Source organism: Lissotriton vulgaris, chromosome 8, assembly GCF_964263255.1.
Source record: "Lissotriton vulgaris chromosome 8, aLisVul1.2, whole genome shotgun sequence".
In the NCBI taxonomy this organism is placed as follows: Eukaryota; Metazoa; Chordata; class Amphibia; order Caudata; family Salamandridae; genus Lissotriton; species Lissotriton vulgaris.
In genome coordinates this window covers 423,165,346-423,186,350 of record NC_141696.1, presented here as the reverse complement: position 1 = coordinate 423,186,350, position 21,005 = coordinate 423,165,346, and the positions used below count along the sequence as shown (strand labels likewise).

Here is a 21,005-nt window from a genome sequence, read left to right as displayed (position 1 = left end):
GAGAACAGGGAGTTAGAGAAAGAGGTGGGTGGAATAGAGGGAGGGCGGTAGGGAGGGCGATAGATAGAGGGAGTGCGATAGATAGAGGGAGGAAGATAGATAGAGGGAGGGCGATAGGTAGAGTGAAGGAGGGCGATAGAGTGAGGGACGGCGATAGAGTGAGGGACGGCGATAGAGTGAGGGAGGGCGATAGAGTGAGTGAGGGCGATAGAGTGAGTGAGGGCGATAGAGTGAGTGTGGGCGATAAGAGTGAGTGTGGGCGATAAGAGTGAGTGTGGGCGATAAGAGTGAGTGTGGGCGATAAGAGTGAGTGTGGGCGATAAGAGTGAGTGAGGGCGATAAGAGTGAGTGAGGGCGATAAGAGTGAGTGAGGGCTGGTAGAGTGAGGGTGTGTGGGTGTGAGGGTGAGGGGGTGTGTGAGGGGGTGGGGGTGTGAGGGGATGAGGGTGAGAGCGTTGAGGGGGTGAGGGTGGGGGTGTGTGTGTGGGTGAGGGGGTGTGTGAGGGTGAGGGTGTGAGGGTGGGTGAGAGGGTGAGGGAGTGTGTGGGCGAGGGGATGTGAGGGTGTGTATGAGGGTGAGGGGGTGTGAGTGTGTGTGTGAGGGTGAGAGAGTTTTGTGGGTGAGGGTGTGAGTGTGAGAGTGAGTGAATAGTGAAGAGAATACAAAGCTAAAGAAGCACCAGACGATTAGAAAGATTAGCCAGCAGGGTAAAACTAATATCTGAAAGAGACACGTTAGTGATAGATTCCTTACCTTAGAATATCCCCAGGCGTCAGACTGGATCCGGAAACTTTTGCGTAGCAATACCCCTGCGCGCCGGTAGGCGTCGTCTGCGGCTCCGCGTCCGTCGTCGGCGCCGGGATGACGTCGTCGGAGTACTTAGACGGCGCCCATGCGTGCTGACGTCAGTTCTTCTTTTTTCCGCGCCAGCTAGCGCAGATCCGGAAGAAGCTCTACCCCCAGTCACTTTTTGACTGAAAATGTTTGATCCTTTTGATCTTCTCTTTAGTCGACTATCTCGACTATCGGTGCCAGGGATGCCCGGGTTCAAGCCTTGTTCGAAGTGCGGCCGACTCATGTCGGTCACGGACCCCCATCGCCGGTGCCTGAAGTGCTTAGGCCTCGACCACGACGATCGATCCTGCTCCGACTGCCGGGCCCTGACGTCGAAGGCTAGGCGGGAGCGGTCCCGCAAGCGTCTCGAGCTGAGGCAGTCGGCCCCGCGCCGCTCCAGGTCCCGGTCCCGGTCCCACGGGAGGTCGAGGGACAGGTCGCGAGGTCGGAGTCATCGGCGTTCCGGAAGTGGACACCGATCGTCTGGTTCCAAGTCCTCAGGTAAGAGGCATGAGAGGTCGGAGCGACACCATCGATCCTCCGACCCGCCCCGACGCTCGCACGACGCGGCCGGGGACTCGGGCGACACCGCCCACGCGGCTCCGCGGGAGTCGCAAGCGTCGCCGCCTGCCCCACACCTTCGGGTCCCTGGGCACGGCGCGTCGCAGGAGGAGGTCGAGAGGTACCTCATGGCCATGAGGGCCCTCCCTCCTCAGTCGGTTCCCGTGGCGCCTTCGGGCCGATCGGTTCCGTCTGGAGGTCCTTCCGGGTTGGGCACTTCGGCCCCGACGACGTTGGGTGCTTCGGCCCCGCTGACGACTTCGGTCCCGGCGCCGCACGACCTCGCTGGATCCGGCTCCGGATCCGGGACCCCGCCGGTCGACCCTACGACCTCGCCGGCGCCGTCCCTTCAGGTGTCGTCCCCGGCAGCCGAGGTGGTTGCCGCCCCCAATGTCTCCTACGGTCCTACTCAGGAGTCGGAAGGGCGCCGATGGGCGCCGATTCCGTCGGCCTTTGGAGATTTTTATCTCCACGAGGAGGCCCTGGCTGTTAATCCTGGTCTCCAGGAGCCAGGTGACGAGGAGCAATGGGAGGGGTCCGAGGACCCTCTGGCACGTGATTGCCAGTCGCAGCAGGACTGGACATATGAGCTTGGGGAGGCCAGTGGTATTGACACTGGATTTACATCGCCCCTGACTGTGGCTTCGGAGGCGGGTTCTGCTTACAGCGTAGTGTTGACGAAGGCAGCTAAGGCCTTAAACCTTCAGCTCCCCGTCGCGGCCGTGAGGACTAATCTCCTCATCGAGGTCCTCAAACAGCAGTCAGGCTCCGCGGAGCCCCTCCTGCCGTTCAATGAGGCCTTATGTGACGTTCTTCTGGGCACTTGGTCCAAGCCCGCCACAGGCCCCCCTGTGGACAGGAACGTGGCCAGACGCTACCGCCCGGCACCGGGCGACCCATGCTTTTTGTCCACCCATCCCACCCCCGAGAGTCTGGTCATCCAGGCCTCAAACTCCCAAACCGCATTCCCGTCGGCCCCGCCCGACAGGGAATCCAAGAGATATGAACAGTTCGGGAAGAAGGTTTTCTCGTCTGTGAGCTTAGGGCTGCGGTCTGTGAACACCGCCTGTCTCTTGGGCCGCTACACCCACACCCTGTGGGACACGGTTGCGGAGGTGCTGCCTAAATGCCCGGAGGAGGTCCAGGCTAAACTCAGCCAAGCCCTGGCGGATGGCCGAGATGCAGCACGCTTTTCTATCCGGTGTGGGCTGGATACTACGGACTCACTGGGCAGGGCGATGGCAACGACGGTGGCGGTTCGACGCCACGCCTGGTTGAGGTCCGCCAACTTCTCGGCCGATGTCCAGGCCACCCTCCTGGACATGCCGTTTGATGGCCGTCGCCTCTTCGGCGACAAGGCAGACCATGCGCTGGAACGTTTCAAGGACTCCAGGGCCACGGCCAAGTCCTTGGGCCTTACGGCCCCACGCCAGCAATCGGGTGCCTTTCGCTCCTTTCGTGGCCACGGAAGGGGCGCCCCACCATGTACCGTCAGCCACGCGCCGCAGAATGTCCAACAACGCGGTGGCGGACGTGGGAACCGCCGTGGCGGTGGTCGGGGCCAGCGGCGAGGCCAGTCCACACCTCCCTCAGCAGCACCTGCCTCAAAACCTTCCTAGTCCGAGTTTTCAGGCCCATGTGACGCCTGTGGGAGGCAGGGTTCGCCATCACCTCTCCCACTGGCATACAGTCACTTCGGACAGGTGGGTGCTGCAGATTGTCCGAAGGGGCTTCTCCCTCCCCTTCGAGTCATCCCCTCCATCCATGCCACCTCAATACCACTGTGTGTCGGGGGATCACTTGCAACTTCTGCAAGAGGAGGTTTCGGCCCTCTTGGCCAAGAGGGCCATCGAGCGCGTTCCTGGGCCAGAAGTAGGACGTGGTTGTTACTCCCACTACTTTCTGGTGCCCAAGAAGGGCAAAGGGGGCCTACGCCCTATCTTGGATCTGCGGAACGTCAACGGCTTCCTCCGGACGGAGAAGTTCAAGATGCTCACTTTGGCTCAGGTCCTGGCTGCCCTGGACCCAGGAGACTGGATGGTAGCGTTGGACTTGCAGGACGCCTATTTCCACATCCCCGTCCTGCCGGCCCACCGGCGTTACCTGCGGTTCACGGTAGGCCAAGAGCACTTTCAGTTTACCGTGCTCCCCTTCGGCCTTACCAGCGCCCCACGGGTGTTCACGAAGGTGATGGCGGTGGTCGCAGCCCATCTGCGCAGGCAGGGGGTATCAGTCTTCCCCTACCTCGACGACTGGTTGTTGAAGGCGGGCTCGCCCCAGACAGTCGTCAGCCACCTCCAGACTACGGCCGACCTCCTGCACTTGCTGGGGTTCTCCATCAATGTGCCGAAGTCACACCTGTGTCCCTCTCAGAAGCTCCTCTTCATCGGAGCGGTTCTCGACTCGGCGCAGTTTCGGGTTTACCCACCCGAGCAGCGGGTTCGGGATATTCAGGCTCTGGTTCCCATCTTCCAGCCGTTATCCCGGGTCTCGGTCAGGTTGACGCTGCGGCTTCTGGGACTGATGGCCTCCTGCATCCTTCTGGTGCGTCACGCCAGGTGGCGGATGCGGGCTCTGCAGTGGGACCTGAAGTTTCAGTGGGCCCAGCATCAGGGCAACCTGTCCGATCATGTCCTGATCTCAGAGGGCACTGCGAGACAACTGCAGTGGTGGCTCACGGACCGCGACTGGGTCAGTGGCAGACCCCTCTCCCTACCCCAACCGGAGCACGTAGTTGTGACGGACGCGTCCCTCCAGGGCTGGGGAGGCCACATGGGAGAGGCGAAGATCAGAGGCCTCTGGTCTCCGGCGGAGTCCCGGCTCCATATCAACCTTCTGGAGCTGCGGGCGATTCGTCTAGCACTGAAGGCATTCCTCCCCTCTGTCCGGGGGAGCGTAGTGCAAGTGTTCACCGACAACACCACCGCCATGTGGTACTGCAACAAGCAAGGCGGGGTGGGGTCGTGGACCCTCTGCCAGGAGGCTCTGCGCCTCTGGCAGTGGCTGGAACATCAGGGCGTGACCCTGGTGGTTCAACACCTGGCAGGCTCTCTGAATGCCAGGGCGGACGAACTCAGCCGCCGGTGCATGATGGATCACGAATGGCGTCTGAACTCGGACGTGGCGCAAGGTCTCTTTCGGCAGTGGGGAGAGCCTTGGTTAGATCTATTCGCCACAGAAGAGAACGCGCAATGTCATCAGTTCTGCGCGTTGGAATTTCCAAGGCGGCACTCGCTCGGAGACGCTTTTCGTCGCGAGTGGAGCTGCGGTCTGTTGTACGCCTTTCCGCCTATACCACTTCTGCCCAGAGTGCTGAAGAAGATCAGGCGCGACCGGGCCCAGGTCATCCTTGTGGCTCCGGACTGGGCACGAAGATACTGGTATCCCGAGCTACTCAGCATGTCAGTCGATCCCCCGATTCGTCTGCCTCTTCGGGAGGACCTTCTGTCGCAGCAGCAGGGGACGGTCCTGCACCCGAACCTGTCCAGTCTCCACCTACAAGCTTGGAGATTGAGCGGCGGCAGTTGAGGCCATTTGACTTGCCTCCTGAAGTCTGTGATATCATTCTGGCAGCCAGGCGTCCCTCCACAAAGTCGGTATACGCCTGCCGGTGGAACAGATTTGTGGCATGGTGCACAGCAAAGGCTGTGGATCCTCTCTCGGCACCCCTTTCGGAAGTGCTGCTCTTTCTTCTTTCCCTTGCCCAGCAGGGCTCTGCTCTGGGCACTCTTAAAGGGTACCTTTCTGCTCTATCAGCCTTCCTGAGGCTACCAGATCAGCCTTCTTTATTCAAGTCCCCTATTGTAAGTAGATTTCTGAAGGGCATCACGCACATGTTCCCTCCTGTTCCCTTCGTGATGCCCCAGTGGGACTTGAATCTTGTTCTCACTTATCTGATGTGTGCTCCCTTTGAGCCACTGCATAACTGTCCTCTTCGTCTCCTTACTCTGAAGACTGCCTTCCTGGTTGCCATCACCTCTGCCAGGAGAGTGAGTGAGCTCCAGGCTCTTTCTTCTTCTCCACCTTTCCTGTCTGTCCACCCTGACAAGGTGGTGTTACGTACACGGCCTTCCTTTCTGCCCAAGGTTGTCACGGCCTTCCACATCGGGCAGTCCATTACCTTGCCCACTTTCTTTCCGCCTCCGCATCCCTCGAAAGAGGAAGAGAGGCTCCACCGTCTGGATCCAAAACGTGCGCTCTCCTACTACCTAGATCGCACACGCCAATTCCGGGTGGATGACCAACTCTTTGTTGGTTACGTGGGCGCGAAGAAGGGTAAGGCTGTGCACAAGAGGACCATCTCTAGGTGGATCATCTTGTGTATCCAAGCATGTTACTCCATGGCGAGGAAGGAGCCCCCGGCTGGATTGCGGGCTCACTCCACTCGGGCCACGGCAACGACAACTGCCCTGGGCCGAGGTGTCCCCCTGCAGGACATCTGTCAGGCAGCCACGTGGGCCTCGCTGCACACGTTCGCAAGACACTACTGCCTGGACAGTCAAGTCCGGAGGGATGGCTTCTTTGGCCGTTCCGTCCTCCAGGACTTTCTGGTGTGATATTGGTTCGCAGACCCACCACCGGGGTTGGTATTGCTGGGGTATCTATTCTAAGGTAAGGAATCTATCACTAACGTGTCTCTTTCAGATGCACAAGTTACTACTTGTGTAACGATATATCTGTAAGAGACATTAGTTAGTGATAGATTCCTTACCGACCCACCCATCCTCCCCGTTCTGCGAACCGATATCTAGGGTTAAGGTCATCCCCTTTCAGGGCCCTAGTTTCATGGCACCAGTGTTAGTTTTATCATGGCTCTGCGTATCTGGCGCGGATAAGCTGTGTGTCAGAACTGACGTCAGCGCGCATGGGCGCCGTCTAAGTACTCCGACGTCATCCCGGCGCTCACGACGCCGACGACGGACGCGGAGCCGCAGACGACGCCTACCGGCGCGCAGGGGTATTGCTACGCAAAAGTTTCCGGATCCAGTCTGACGCCTGGGGATATTCTAAGGTAAGGAATCTATCACTAACTAATGTCTCTTACAGATATATCGTTACACAAGTAGTAACTTGTGCACCAAGTTCAGGCAAAACCAGTGATGGCAAGTTAGACTTTTTTTGTCAAAAGTACATAATTATCAGCTATACAAAAAGTGTCATCAATAACTAGAAGATGAATATGGAGGGGCAACGATTGTGTCTGGCATAAATTGCATGTATTTGGCTAAATTTGTAAATTGCCTTAAAGAGGTGCATTAAGTGAATGTAAAGTTTGTAAATGTCTGGTCTTGTTTAAGTCGTAAGAAAAACTGTTCTCCTTGTCTCCTGCATGTGGGGAAAGCCTTCAAGGCAGCGCTGGGAGGGGGGCTGGGCAACCATGCCAGCATTCCGATTCACGAGCAGATGGTCCTGTTTATGACCTGCTGAGCGCGTGAAGTGGCTGCTGGCAAATGGCTTTGATGTTCTTGCCTTGCTTTGTGGGAGGGGTAGAGGAGCGAATTGCTGTGCACGCGCCTGGCTCTCACATGAACTGTATGAGTTTTGAAATCAGCTTACTATAATCTCGCCGAAAAAAAAAATGCGTGCGCAGTGCTTCAGCGAGACCTAAAAACAGAAAGAGGGAGATGAAATAAGAAAGAAAGAAATCTATAAACAAACTAACAAAGAACGAAATGTTCTGTGCCACGGTGTATCAAGGGTGGCACCACAATACCCTAGCACAGCAGAGCATGCTGGAGGAGCACGCACCGAGTGCTGGCAATACAAGTGAGGGTGCTGGTACATTTCAGTAAAGCAGTGAGGCCTTCGCAATGGAGTGCGATGGGAGGAAGCAAGGGATCATGGAATGAAAGAAGGGAACTGGAGAGGTGAGGAAGGAAGGAAGACAGGAAATGCCCCTTCATGGACCTGATGGTGGCTGAGGTGTGGGTGCCAGCTCGAGAGGTAGAAATTTCACAAGGCGCTGCTGTCTGTGTGCCAAGCCTGACTATGTTTGCCGTTTGTGGGTACAAGGCAAAGATGGAAGGATAGAAGCGCGGATGGGAGTAAGTGAAGAAGAAAAAGAGGTGGCAAAGTTAGTAAACAAAGGAAGAGGGTCCGGAGAAGGAGGTAGGGTATAAAGGAAAGACCCCGCCCTCGGCGTGGGTTACTCCAGCAGAGATGCAGTGCACAGGATATACATCTTATCGCGGGTCCTTCGCGGTGACAGCAACCTTTCAACAGCCTTGCATCCTCCTGAAGAGCAGCGAGGCTGCAAGCAGCACGAGGGGGCGGGAGCAGTACGAGAGCAGCACAAGGGGGCCGGAAGCCGCACGAGGGGCCGGACCAGCGCAGGTGTCCAATGAAGATAATGGCCCGGGGTGCCAGAGGTCTGCCTCACCAGCAGAAATCAAATACCACTTCAAAGCATCAAGGGGGAAATATGTCTTTAGTTAAAGTAAAACAAACTTTTCGATCTTCACTGTCTGCGAGTATATTCCACGTAGAAAAGCACACCTTTAAATCTTACGACTACACACATGTAAACAATTGTAGACTGCAAGTTTGATTTAAGGCGCAATTGATGTACTTACTCCATTCACTAAAACGAATTGAATATCAATAATTAAATAACTGAAACCAAAGCACTGATCTTTGGTGTTAAACAGAAGGGAGAATGATGTACCCTACAGTCTCCGAACTGCAGAATGTACGGTAATGCAGTCAAATCCCAGCCTCTGCACCTGACCAAATTGTGTGGTCCGTGCAACGGTGTATCAAGGGTGGCACCACAATACCCTAGCACAACAGAGCATGCTGGAGGAGCGAGCACCGAGTGCTGGCAATACAAGTGAGGGTGCTGGTACATTTCAGAAAAGCAGTGAGGCCTTTGCAATGCAGTGCGATGGGAAGAAGCAACAGATCATGGAATGAAAGAAAGGAACTGGAGAGGCGAGGAAGGAAGGAAGACAGGAGATGCCCCTTCATGGACCTGATGGTGGCTAAGGTGTGGGTGCCAGCTGGAGAGGTAGAGATTTCACATGGCGCTGCTGTCTGTGTGCCGAGCCTGACTATGTTTGCCGTGTGTGGGTACAAGGCAAAGATGGAAGAATAGAAGCACAGATGGGAGTAAGTGAAGAAGAAAAAGAGGTGGCGAAGTTAGTAAACAAGGGAAGAAGGACGAGGGTCCGGAGAAGGAGGTAGGGTATAAAGGATAGACCCCGCCATCGGCGTGGGTTCCTCCAGCAGAGATGCAGTGCACAGGATATACATCTTATCGCGGGTCATTCGCGGTGACTGCAACCTTTCAACGGCCTTGCGTCCTCCTGAAGAGCAGCGAGGCCGCAAGCAGCACGAGGGGACGGGAGTAGTATGAGAGCAGCACAAGGGGGCGGAAGCCGCTCGAGGGGCCGGAGCAGCGCCAGTGTCCAATGAAGATAATGGCCCAGGGTGCCAGGGGTCTGCCTCACCAGCAGAAATCAAATACCCCTTCAAAGCATCAAGGGGAAAATCTGTCTTTAGTTAAAGTAAAACAAACTGTTTTCGATCCTCACTGTCTATGAGTATATTCCACGTAGAAAAGCACACCTTTAAATCTTACGACTACACACATGTAAACAATTGTAGACTGCAAGTTTGATTTAAGGTGCGATAGATGTACTTACTCCATTCACTAAAACTAATTGAATATCAATAATTAAATAACTGAAACCAAAGCACTGATCTTTGGTGTTAAACAGAAGAGAGAAGGATGTACCCTACAGTCTCCGAACTGCAGAATGTGCGGTAATGCAGTCAAATCCCAGCCTCTGCACCTGACCAAATTGTGTGGTCCATGGCGCATTGTTTTACTTCACTGTATGATATTCCTTGACCATTCAAGTTTAATAGCTCAGTTTAGTATAGGATCTGCATTCTACAAAAAACGGACTTCTATTTGGCTGATATAAAATAATCATGCTTCACAATCAATAATAACATAAACTTAAGCCATATAAAGAGAGACCATAACAAACTGACACATTTTGGGTAACTAATGGCAATTTCGTCAGACCGCAGCAATGTTCCTTATCTTGAATGTTTAATAGTTTAAAAAAAATTACTTTCAATAGATGTCACTAATCTAATGAATTTAAATGAGACACTGAAAAATGGTCTCCTACAACCTTGGACACAGTCTGTGTTTAAATGTACTTTCCTTTAGGCTGTCGCCACTGTTCACAGCCTTTAGGTTTATAGACTACTTAGATTCTTTGTCTCAGTAACCCACTATCTTCTGCTTCCAAATGTGCAAGGCTGTCTGCCTTAATAGTCCACAGATGTATGCTGACAGTTATAAGCAAACTCTCATAATTGCCAAAAGCTCATCATGTCCATTGCAACTAAGTATTTTGCCCTTCGGGTTGTCATCCATAGGAGTTTACTGTGAAAAAACAAAAGCTCACAAGCTCTCGGCATTGCGTGGCGGGGGGAGCAGGGGAGCGGCGTAGCGCAGAAGTCTGAAGCTCTTGGCATTGCTGTGGCGGGTCTGATGCGATGAAGTGACAAATGGTGGTTTGTGACATGGCTGGTATGGCGGGGGAGCAGAAGGGATTCCTTTGAAGTCTGATGCTTCTGATGCCTGGCTCGGGGAGCAAATGGGTGCGAGGCTGATGGGTTTGACGTGGAAGCGTGTCTCACATGAGTGCATCACATGAACTGGACGTAATCCGCACTTGGTAGAGATTTTGTTTTGCCTACTATATACTCGCCTATCAATCCCTGCGGGTTTTAATAGGCGAGACCTAATTAATCCCTGCGGGATATAATAGGCGAGACCTAAAAACAGTGTGCCTCAGCATATAACTTTTTTTTGTCTTCTTAGAGGGTGTCATTTGCTTGAAACCAGCACATCAGAAAGATTTGTTAAGTACTTGCTAACAATAAAACAGACTAGTAGATCGATGGTAACACACTTTGGTGCAGCTTTAGTATTTAGTTGACAACCTCCATACCACTGCACAGTTTTGATCCAACCCTCTATGGCCCCTTCCATGACAGCCATAAACTTTAGTGCACATTCCACATCAAATACTGCCCTCCACCAGATTCTAGTCTAGAGTCCTCCTCATTGAAACTGAACCATTGGAGAGAAACTGCCTGTCAAGCTTTTTAAGTAACTCCTCCAGTGGACTGCACCTTTGTCTATTCCGATGCCTGCGTCTTGGGCATCCTATGATGGATGAGCCCGCTCTCTACTTCTTCCAAGATGGCGTCAAAGGCAGCCTGCATCCCGGCGATCAACTACTGTTCCCCCACCCACCCCATGCCCAAGCCCTCGATCTCAGATGCGCTCTTTTGGAAGTGACTTGTATCTCACCTGAGTGGAAAACACATGAGAAGCCGCCATTTTCAACAAATGAAGGCGATTCTCCTGATGATCTGCTTCTTTCGACTTGTTGAAAGGACAAGCTTCCAGTATTGACAGCCATGATTAACCTCTGCCTCGCGATTGTAGTTCACCAGACGTTTAGAACATATGGGTAGAGTCCGCTGTCAAATCAAAAGCAGAGACTCGTCTGACAGAAGTAATAACCACCAAATTTGCACTTTTTATTGCACTAGCTAATTTGTAGCAGAAGCTGTTGTCAAGGGATTTTATGTTCTTAATTAAAATCTGACGCTTTGGCTGTCTGACAACTCTGCTTTCACCCTGATCTGCGTTGATCACTGCGTGGATGAGATCAGTACGATTATCTGAGACAGACATATGATCAGAGGTTTTTTTTAAACCTCATTTTTTTATTAATATTACAGCACAGATCAAATACAATAACAATTCACAGAGGATGATTGGGATAGTCTACCCGGAACAGTTTTTACTATTGTTGGATCTCGGTCATGGTAATACCCATCCAACCTCCTCCCAGTTCCACTTTTTTCTCCTCCCAGTTCCACTTTTACCTCCTCCCAACACCTGGTAGATTACCAGAATGAGCAAAGACATTTTTAACAGACGCATCATCGTCGGGTCTGAAAAGACCCATAACAGTCCATAGTCAATATATTTCCGGGCATCGATTTCACCTGCCTTTCGTGTAACTCCCTCAGTGAAACAGTTGCAAGAAAATCATTTGTGCGAGCAGGTTACATCCCTCCAGGCGTTTCCATATAATACAGAACCGGCTACCAAATGGCAAGTAAAATGCCGCTATCCTTCACCAGATGTGTAATCTCCCTGACTTTCCCATAAAATGTAGCCAGAGTGTGGCTAGGGCCTTGTTTCTATAAATTTTACAAGGCCATCATGTTCAGGGATGACGCTGCAAAAAGGGACAAGTCCAACAGTTAGTTCCTGGAACTCACTTCTACCCCCCTCACATACCTCCCAGACAATGTCCAATGGCCACAGAACACCTCACGCTTCTAAAGCAGGAGGTTCTCTCTCTGTTGCAAAAACATGCAATAGAACCAGTTCCCCTACATCATCAAGGTACAGGGGTTTACTCCCTTTATTTCCTCATTCCAAAAAAGGACGGCACTCTCAGGTCAATATTAGACCTCAGACTATTAAACCTGTACATACAATCCGACCACTTCCACATGGTCACTGTCCAACAGGTCCTATCGCAGGGATTCTGCTCCTACACAGAACTGTGCATAGAGACTTTAAACCTCAGTGAATTAGGGTGTGCCAAAACACACCTTAGTAGCCAAAATCCCCTACCAGACTAGCAATCAATGTCTCATTGGTTCTTCCATACCCCCAATGATTAGACAACCCAGAACATAAACTTAGAACAACTCAGGTAACGTGGAACACACAAACACACTTTCGTTATACTATCAGACCAGTCCAAAACAAGGAGTAAATGAAGACACGTGCAAGTTTGAAATATTTATTTCTAATGCCGTGTTCTCAGGCGCAGTATCTTAGCTAATACAAGCAAACATATTATAAGCAACAATGTTATCAGCATAGTTACTATTCCATAAAATACAAAGGGTGAAAGCATGTTAAAATGCTAAAGGGAAGAAGTCTAAATAGCACCTCAGTCTTACCCTTTCTTGCTAGTATATTATATTATATCTACAGAAGGTCTCTTTGGGTTTTAGAAGGGCGGCCCCATACCTCTGGTCTTAGTGGAAAGGGATCACATCATCTTCTACACCAATTCTCTGCATGCGAATATTCTTCAAATGTGTTTGCATGCTCTGCGCAGTGCATCCTTAAACGCGCCAAAACCCAAGTTGGCCACAGCTGCGTATGTGTTATGTTTAGGACGTGCGCTGATCAGACCGAACAACAACCACTGTGTTGAAATAACCTTGAAGGCCTCGGCACTCACTGTTCAGACATAGCTTACCAAGCAAAGCTGATACAATAGGAAAACATATTATTCTCATGTGAAGCAAAATATTCTGCTAGATGCTAAACATTTATACTAATATGTGCCGGGTGCAAAAGCAGCAGAAAGGAAAAATGGCGTTTAAACTTCTAATAAGCTCATGCTAACTTAACACAGTGCGTAGGCAAAGCCCATCTCCATGACACCTTTCCTTGATCCAAGCACGGATAAGATAAGATAAGGGGCAAATTTTGGAATGCAGAGTTCAGGAACAATAGTCAGAACCAGTCCCAAATTTGGACAAGGGGAGAAAAAAATGTTATCAGAATAAAAACCTTATAGTCCGATAATAGTTCAACTGTTTTAAAGAATCTAGCCATTGGACATAGTGAAGTCAATAGGTCTGGGCTGAGAAAAATTTATAAAAAGTAAAAAAAAATCCGATGTCCAACAAGTGGCGTCGGTCATGGAAGAGAGAGACGAAAACACATCTCATTCTAAAAATGAATATGCAAAATATGCAGCAACAGCCTCCAACAGGAAGTCACTGTTCTCATCTGAAAATATTTCGGCCAACCAATTTAACAAAGGGAAAGAACATACATGTTTCTCAATTACCGGAGCCTCTAGCACCATCAGAGGACAACTCAGTGGGTTTTGAATGCAGCTGCGTGCCAAGAAATCTTGCGCCGCTGTGAACACATTCCAACGACCCAGAACTCCATCGTTGCAAAGGCCATAATCCCTCCATCAGAACAAAGCAATTCATGAGCCACTAAGCGGCTCATAAGCTGATTATAATCCGCATCGGGAGACACCGTATTGCAGAGACACAAATCCAGGGCCCAGTCGAAATCACAACTCGGGCAATGAAAGACAGGCTGGACGCATGTAAAGTAGGAAAATCGAAACGATAATCCATAAGCCACACTCAAAGTAGCAAGAGGCAGCACTCCATAGTACTCAAGCATTCGGGTGCGAAGCAGCCCCAGCCGTGACAGTCCTTCTTGTAACACAGGATGAGCATCCATTTTGAAACCAGCAAAACAGTAGAAGCACACCAGCAGTAAGGGAAATCCACCAAACATGCTGGAAAAAATAGAATGAAAAAATGCTGGGAACACACCAAATATAGTCTGAAAAGAAGTCACAAGGCCACTGCTTACAACTTTAAAAAAGTGAGCCAGCCCTGTGGTGGAGGATGCATTAAAGATAGTATGAATTAACTCACCGAAATGCAAGGGCAAATCAGTATTCAATAAAGCATGCACTTCTGTGCAGGTGTTTGCCACATGAAGGACGAATGTCTCACGAGCAGATGTGAGGTCAACTTCTTTCTTGGACAATAGAGCTCTTATGCAACTCATCTTGTTGAACTCTGCTTTCAAGGTCGGAATCTTGGGCCAGATGAAAACACCAAACTTCCCATGCGGAGGAGGATACATTACATTTTTACAGCAAACCACACGCTCACTGACGGTAACGACATAAGCAATTCCTGCTACTAACCCACAACAATCTTCATTATTTAAAAGTAAATAACTCCCGTTTGCCAGTAATGTGAATGTGGGTACGATATCGGGCACAGGTGTACCTTTCAAAATACAGGCTAAATTTGGCCTATTCTGATTACAAGAGCCATGTAATTGGATATGTCTACACCTCAATGAGTGATCCGGTGTTTAAGTGCAATCTTCACCATTCAACTTCCTTACCCTCCCTAAGGCATCTATAGGTAAATGGAAGCGACCAAGCTTCATGGAGATAAGTACTGGCAAGAGGCTAATATCTGCCAATGGCAAAGTACTTCATACATGCTTAAACTTGAATAGAGGAAACAGGAGAGTTATTAACCTGTGGATAAGCCACGTTGCCGAAGTGGCTTCAGCCACTGAAAATGCTAAAGGTTCCAACCTCTCAATGTGCAACATAGAAAAAGAAGCATCCTTCATTGACAGTAAACGCTGCTTGTCAGTCAAATTAAACAGGGCAAACAAGGATGACTTGTTCATCCAATGCCAGGGCACTTTTCCTGCTTTCAAGGTCTGCAAGGTCCATGCTAACTGCATAATAGAACGCAATTGATTCTGACCATGGTACTAAACAGACACTTCATCCTGCACAATATCGACAACAGATGATACAATATTGTCTAACGTGTAAATGCGGGAAGAAAGCGTGTTTATGCTATTATCTACAACTGCTAGCACTTTTTCTAAATTAGCCTGATCTATAGCTCTAATGCGGGTAGCCGCCTCAATCTGGGACGTCTTCTAGACTTCGTTGTAAATAGCATATATCCATCTTTTAGATCTACCGTTAGCCGGGCCCTTTATAAAATCATTCAGATCAACTTCGTCAGTCAGTTTAGACAAATGCAGTTGAACTGACGCCAATGTAGAATGTTTGAGCCAATTCTGACATAATTTGCCTACAGAATAGGTAGTCGCAGAATGGCCACTCTCAAATCGGGGATCTACCCTGACCTGTGTAAAGCCATGAGCCAAACCCAGAAAAGAATGCTGGCAAGAGTCTGCACATCTGTGCCAGAGCAACCAACCCTTGGGATCCAAACTGGATATGTTAAAGGAAGAATTTAGCAACAGAGTTTGTAACTCTCTGATTGAAAATTTAGTGCCATTATTCCAACCGGAATATTCTTCTAATTCAGGAAAAGGAGCATTTAATTTTTTAGTAGTAGCCAATCCAAAGCAAGTTGTCTGTGAAATTGTAGAATTTAAAAACAAGATATGGTTCGGGATGAGGCATGTACGGTGCAAAGCCTCAGTGCCTTCCACTTGCCAGCTTTTAGAACCCCAAACTGATATAAGGCCCGACAACCATGGTTCACAACACTGCTGGAACACTCAGTAGTTCCACACCAAAGGTTGCTCCTTCCCCAAAGCTTCTCACACAGAACCATGGAGAAATAAGCCATCCAGATCCAGCTCAACTGAACATAGCGATCTGGCTCCTGAAGTCTTAGAGTTTGGTTACCTCAATCTCCCACCAGACTGCATGAACGTCATTAAAGAGGCTAGAAGTTCTACATCTAGAGCATGCTATGCAGCTAAATGGAAAGTATTTGTGATTTACTGCAGTAACACAATCAATCCACTCGATGCTTCAATTCAAAACATTATTTGTTAACTCCTGTATCTACAAAGCTGTAATCTGGCATACACATCTATACGATTACATCTTGCTGCTATAGGAGCTTACCTACAAAACAGACAACACTTGTCATTGTTTAGGGTACCTGCCATAAAAGGATAATCAGATAGAGACTACTAGCCGCAGATTCCTTAATGTAGAATTATCCCCAGGCGCGAGACTGGATCTGGAAACTCTTCTAGCGGACCATCTCTTGGAGGTTCTCCACCAGGGCTCTGATGGGAGGGAGCTGCTACTTCCCTTTGAGTGTTCGCTCCTTTCTTCTCTGATGGGGGCTTGGAGGCACCCTGCCTCAGGGGATCCGGTGACTCAACACCTTCTGCACCGGCACCTTCCGGCGTCGGGTAACCCGGCGTGTCTTTCTCTCCACCCCTCTGCCTCCAGTCTGCCTCCAGTCCACTCTTGCTTCTGTGTTTCCCCCTTGTCAGGCGTCGCCTGCCCGGTCTTCCTGGGGCCCGGGCTGTTTTTCTTGCTTCTGGTGGCATATTACTGTCGACGCCGCTCTGTCTGGTCTGTTGCCTTCCATCTAGGGGCTCACCTTCTTTTCCCTCGATTCCTTGGGCCCTCGACTATTTTCTCTTCCTTGTCCTGGCATTGGATGGCAGTTCTGTTGCCTGGTAGGGGAGTTGGGTGCTACTGTCTCTCTGGCCTTGCCCTTGGTTCCTCTGTTGTGAGTGTACGGGCTTCTATAGACTTCTTTCCTTTTCCTACCTCCCTCTTTGGGTCGGTGATGTTCTACTTATAGGCTTTCCTCTTGCCTGGGAGGGACAAAGTTCCTTGTCCGTTGGTCTGGTCCCCTGTGGGACCCTCTGTTGTCTCCATGCTGGCGGGGTCCTTTCGCAGGCCCTCCTCCTCCTTGGGTATAGCTAGGGTATCTATTCTACGTTAAGGAATCTGCGGCTGGTAGTCTCTATCAGATGTACGAGTTACTTACCTTCGGTAACGATGTATCTGGTAGAGACGATTCTAGCCGCAGATTCCTTCACAGCCCGCCCTTCCTCCCCGTTCTGCGAGGACCCTTGAGTTAGTCTTCAGCACTCGCCTCCCGGTGGGTGGCTATGTCTTCTGTGAGTGCATTCTTTTGCTCTTGACGGGCTGCTCCGTCTTGTGGCTTGTTCCTTCCTTCTCTTTGGTGTGGAGGCTGGGTTTTCGGGTACTCCTGGGCCCCTCTGCTCTGCTTACTCCAGGATTGGGGGGACTTGCCTTCAATCTTTTCCCTCCCCTCCCTTACCCCTTGTTACTAAGGGTCCTGGCCCCTCTGCTGACCTCTGGATTGGGGTCATCGGGCCATGCCTTTGCCCTTGTTCCTTGGGGGGGGGGGGTTGCCCTCTGTGCTGGGGTTGCTTGGACGCTTGTTTGTTGTCTCGGCACTGGCTCCCCTTTCTTGTTTCTTGATGGGGGTTGTAGTCCTGCTACATGTTGTCATGACATTTTGCATATGTTCCTTGTCTTTCAACTTAACCAGTCTGTTGGGCTCCCAGTCTTTTTTCCTGAACCAGAGACAGTAGCAGAGCGGGCTCTTCATACTCTTGACATCAAAAGAGCTATTCTTTACTACGTTGAGAGGACAAAAACTTTCAGGAAAACTAAACTACTTTTTTTTTAGCTTTCTCACCACCACATAAGTACAATCCTATATCAAAAGCTTGAATTGCCAGGTGGATTGTTAAAAGCATCCAAATATGTTACCAAAAAGCAAAGCGTACATTATCCGTTCCCCCTAGGGCGCATTCCACACGCAAGCTAGGGGCATCCATGGCAGTCTTAGGAAACATCCCCATGGATGACATTCGCAAAGCGCAACATGGTCTACACCGCACACTTTCACAAAACACTACTGTGTAGATGTGCAGAAAAATCAACAAGTTAGTGTGGGCCAGGATGTACTAAGAACACTGTTTCAAACTACTGCAACACATACAGGTAGCCACCGCTAAGCAGGACTGCTATATAGTCTATGCAAAAGTATACGATCTACAGCTCATATGCCTCAAATGGAAAGTGCTACTTACCAGTATGCATCTGTTCTTGGCATGTAGAGCTGTAGATTCGTACATGCCCACTCACCTCCCCGGATACCTATATGTGTTGCAGTACTATCTTACTTAGATACATTATACATGGACATCTATTTCTATTTCTTACTAACTCCATCATCACCCTTTATGGCGAAAACAATCTGGAGATGGAGTCGATGCCCATGCGCACTACTAACCAAAGTAGGAGTCACCTGTCTCGTGACTACAAAGACTTTTACAATAACAAAGTGCAAACATCAAAGCCCAACACCAGATGGCGATCTATGCAAAAGTATACAAATCTACAGGTCTACATGCCAAGAACAGATGCATAATGGTAAGTAGTATATTCCTTCTAGATGAATCACTAAACAGGACCCCTCACTGAGGTCCAAGAGTGGATTAGGAAGATCATTACAAGCCCAGTACTGTAACATTGTGTGACTATTAATGGTGTAGCCTGATAAGGCTATTAGTTATTTGATGTTTTCTTCTTAATTATAGCCACATTTTTATTTGTATGTTTATTTTTCCAGGTAAAGCGCTCCAGGAGTAAAGGAGGGTTAGCTGGGCCAGATGGTACAAAGTCAGTTTTTGGCCAGATGTGTGCAAAGATGAGTTCTTTCAGCCCAGATAGCCTTCTCCTGCCTCATCGTGTCTGGAAAGTCAAGTTTGTTGGTAAGATTTATTCTAAAATATTTTCTTGTTCAAAAGGGGCAGGTGACTTTCAGTGTGCTTACTTCCCTGCCATTGATCAGTATTTCTACTATGTTTTTCTGGAGGTTAAAGCTCACGGTGAAAAAACGCAAGTCCGATGCTAACCTGATATGATTGACTTTGCATTTCGGTTATGTTTTTTAGCAATGCTTGCTATAAGATTAAAAAAAAAATATTGAGATGATTGTGTTTCTCAGTTGCTGTATATAGGTGCCATTAATACAGTTCACAAAAATGAACCTTTTTGAGTCTTAAATGGTTATGATCTTGAATTTATAATTTTTTATGGAAGAAACCCATGTATCGGTATTGCAGCCACATATTAATATCTGCCGTGTATAGCTGCATCATGCTTTTTTTTGTCTCTCTTAATAAAGAAACCATATGTGCAGTATGTTTTTTGGGGTGTGGTGGGGCTTTAAATTTCCATTGCTTGCGCATGGGATATGGTAGATGCATAAGAGGCGTTACCTTGCAGATTTCTCGAGAGAGTCTTTGGCTCAATAGGAACCTTTGTGTATACATTATTTCTTCCAGCACCTGAACTGTAAAAAGAGATGAAAAGTGATATTGGCTCTATTTTTATAATTGACCTGGGGCATTATCATGGTGGGCGTGCCCTTCAGTTCTACATTGATAGGACTAAAGAGTACCATGTTGGAGATAAACTGTGTGTTAGATTGGCTGATTCGAAGAAAGGAAAGACAGAGAACCTTGGTGGCTTGTCCTTTGCATTAATCGGTGCTACGCGTTGGCCTACAGGCTCCTGCAGAGGACCTTAGTGCTCATTCCACCTGAGCAAAAGCCGCAACTTTTACCCTAGCTTGGGCTTTCCAGTTTTTGACATCTGCTAAGCAGTCATACAGGCATCTGTCCATACTTTCACCAGGCACTACTACTGCATCAATTCACTTGTGCACAGAAAGGGCAATTTAGTCCACATTGTTCTGCAGGTCTTCCTAGTGTGAAATCCACTTCTCAGACCAACCTCCTTGGAAAGGCCATTGCTCTGGTCATTAATTCACAAGCTGAGGATTATGCATTTACTAGTATCCATCTAAAAAAGATGTTTCTTATCGTTGATAATGCTCTTTCTGGTGGATACTCTTTCTAACTGCAGATTCTTCCTCATCTGCCCACTGTATGGGGTGTGGACTTTCAAGATTTAATAAGGGTCCATGTTAGATGTAGCACACTGCAAGCTACATGCCACGCTCCACTTCTTTGGACATGGAAAGGAATGAAGATTAAACATATATCTATTATTATGGGTGGCACATTTGTACAGCTCTGTGTCACAATATGTGGAGCCTGGACTGAGTCACGTGGCTCAGGTGGTGTGCAAACATAAGTAAATTAGTCACAGCACAAGGGTGGCATGGGATGCTGACCAGATGTGTAGATACGTCAGAGGATAGAAACACTGCTGCTTCACTCTATTCCCTCAGTTCTCTTTCCTATAATCTGGTTAAGTTACCCAAATGCCCTGGAAGTCGTTCCAATCTGTTACAAATATTATGCAAATTTCAATACTATTTGTTTTTTTTTTGTTTGTTTTTGTTTTTGACTGTTGTTTCTCATTATAATTAAAAATATAGTCCGGTTTTAAATGTTGCAGTAAATGCAAAAGGGTGATTTCAAAGAATGCCACCCATGATTCAGTGCCCACTTAGTGTGCCATTTGTGTTCAGTATGATGGCCAAAACAAAGTGCCTATTCATTTAGGACTTTGCAGGCCCACCACTCCTAAGTAAAGAAATTGTAGTTCTTGCTAGTTTACCCCAAAGAGTCATGGGGCCGTGAGAACATGCTCACTCAATACTCTGGGGGACCAGTACTCTTAAAGGATGTTTGAGCAAATATCTGTGTTCTTGAAAACATTTCTCTGAGGAAAAATTTAAGAAGAAAATCCCCTCTCTGGACCATGAGAATGTCCCTGAAATGGTTCTAAAATCATTTGGCAAATGGCTTTGGGATCTTTGAGCATGGTCTTTGTCTGTGGTTTCCAGCTCCAGTACAAAAGGCATCATCAGTGCCACAGTTTGAGTCCTTTTAACAAACAATGCTTTGTAGTAAGACTGTGAGGAAATAGGCATTTTGCGGGTTTCACCTATACTTTTTCTCATATTTAACTACTAGGCACATGTGCTATGAAACACTTAAAGGTATGTGTCTGTTTGGCTTATATCAGATTGGCATAGCCAAATTTACGTTTACGTCCCTAGTATATTGTACCAGGGCCTTTAAGTTAGTGTCTCCCCTCAGGGACTGCAACAGTTGTTGTTACCCTGAGTAGGCTCCTAGTCTGCTGTTGTAGACTGGAAGGGCAGTCTTAAACTGCAAACTCAACCCTGCCCAAACTCCCTTTCTAATGTGTGTGAATCTGAAAGAAAC

General features: G+C 48.9%; 1 protein-coding gene across 5 annotated transcripts in view; it reads left to right on the top strand.

Moving 5' to 3' along the window:
- HERC2 (HECT and RLD domain containing E3 ubiquitin protein ligase 2) overlaps positions 1–21,005 on the top strand; it is a 1,676,463-nt gene that overhangs the window by 1,483,387 nt on the left and 172,071 nt on the right. For all 5 annotated transcript variants that reach the window (XM_086934186.1, XM_086934185.1, XM_086934187.1 and 2 more), the window contains one exon: positions 18,431–18,572. In XM_086934186.1, coding sequence (XP_086790312.1) covers positions 18,431–18,572 — 142 coding nt within the window. The remainder of the gene's footprint in view (positions 1–18,430; positions 18,573–21,005) is intronic.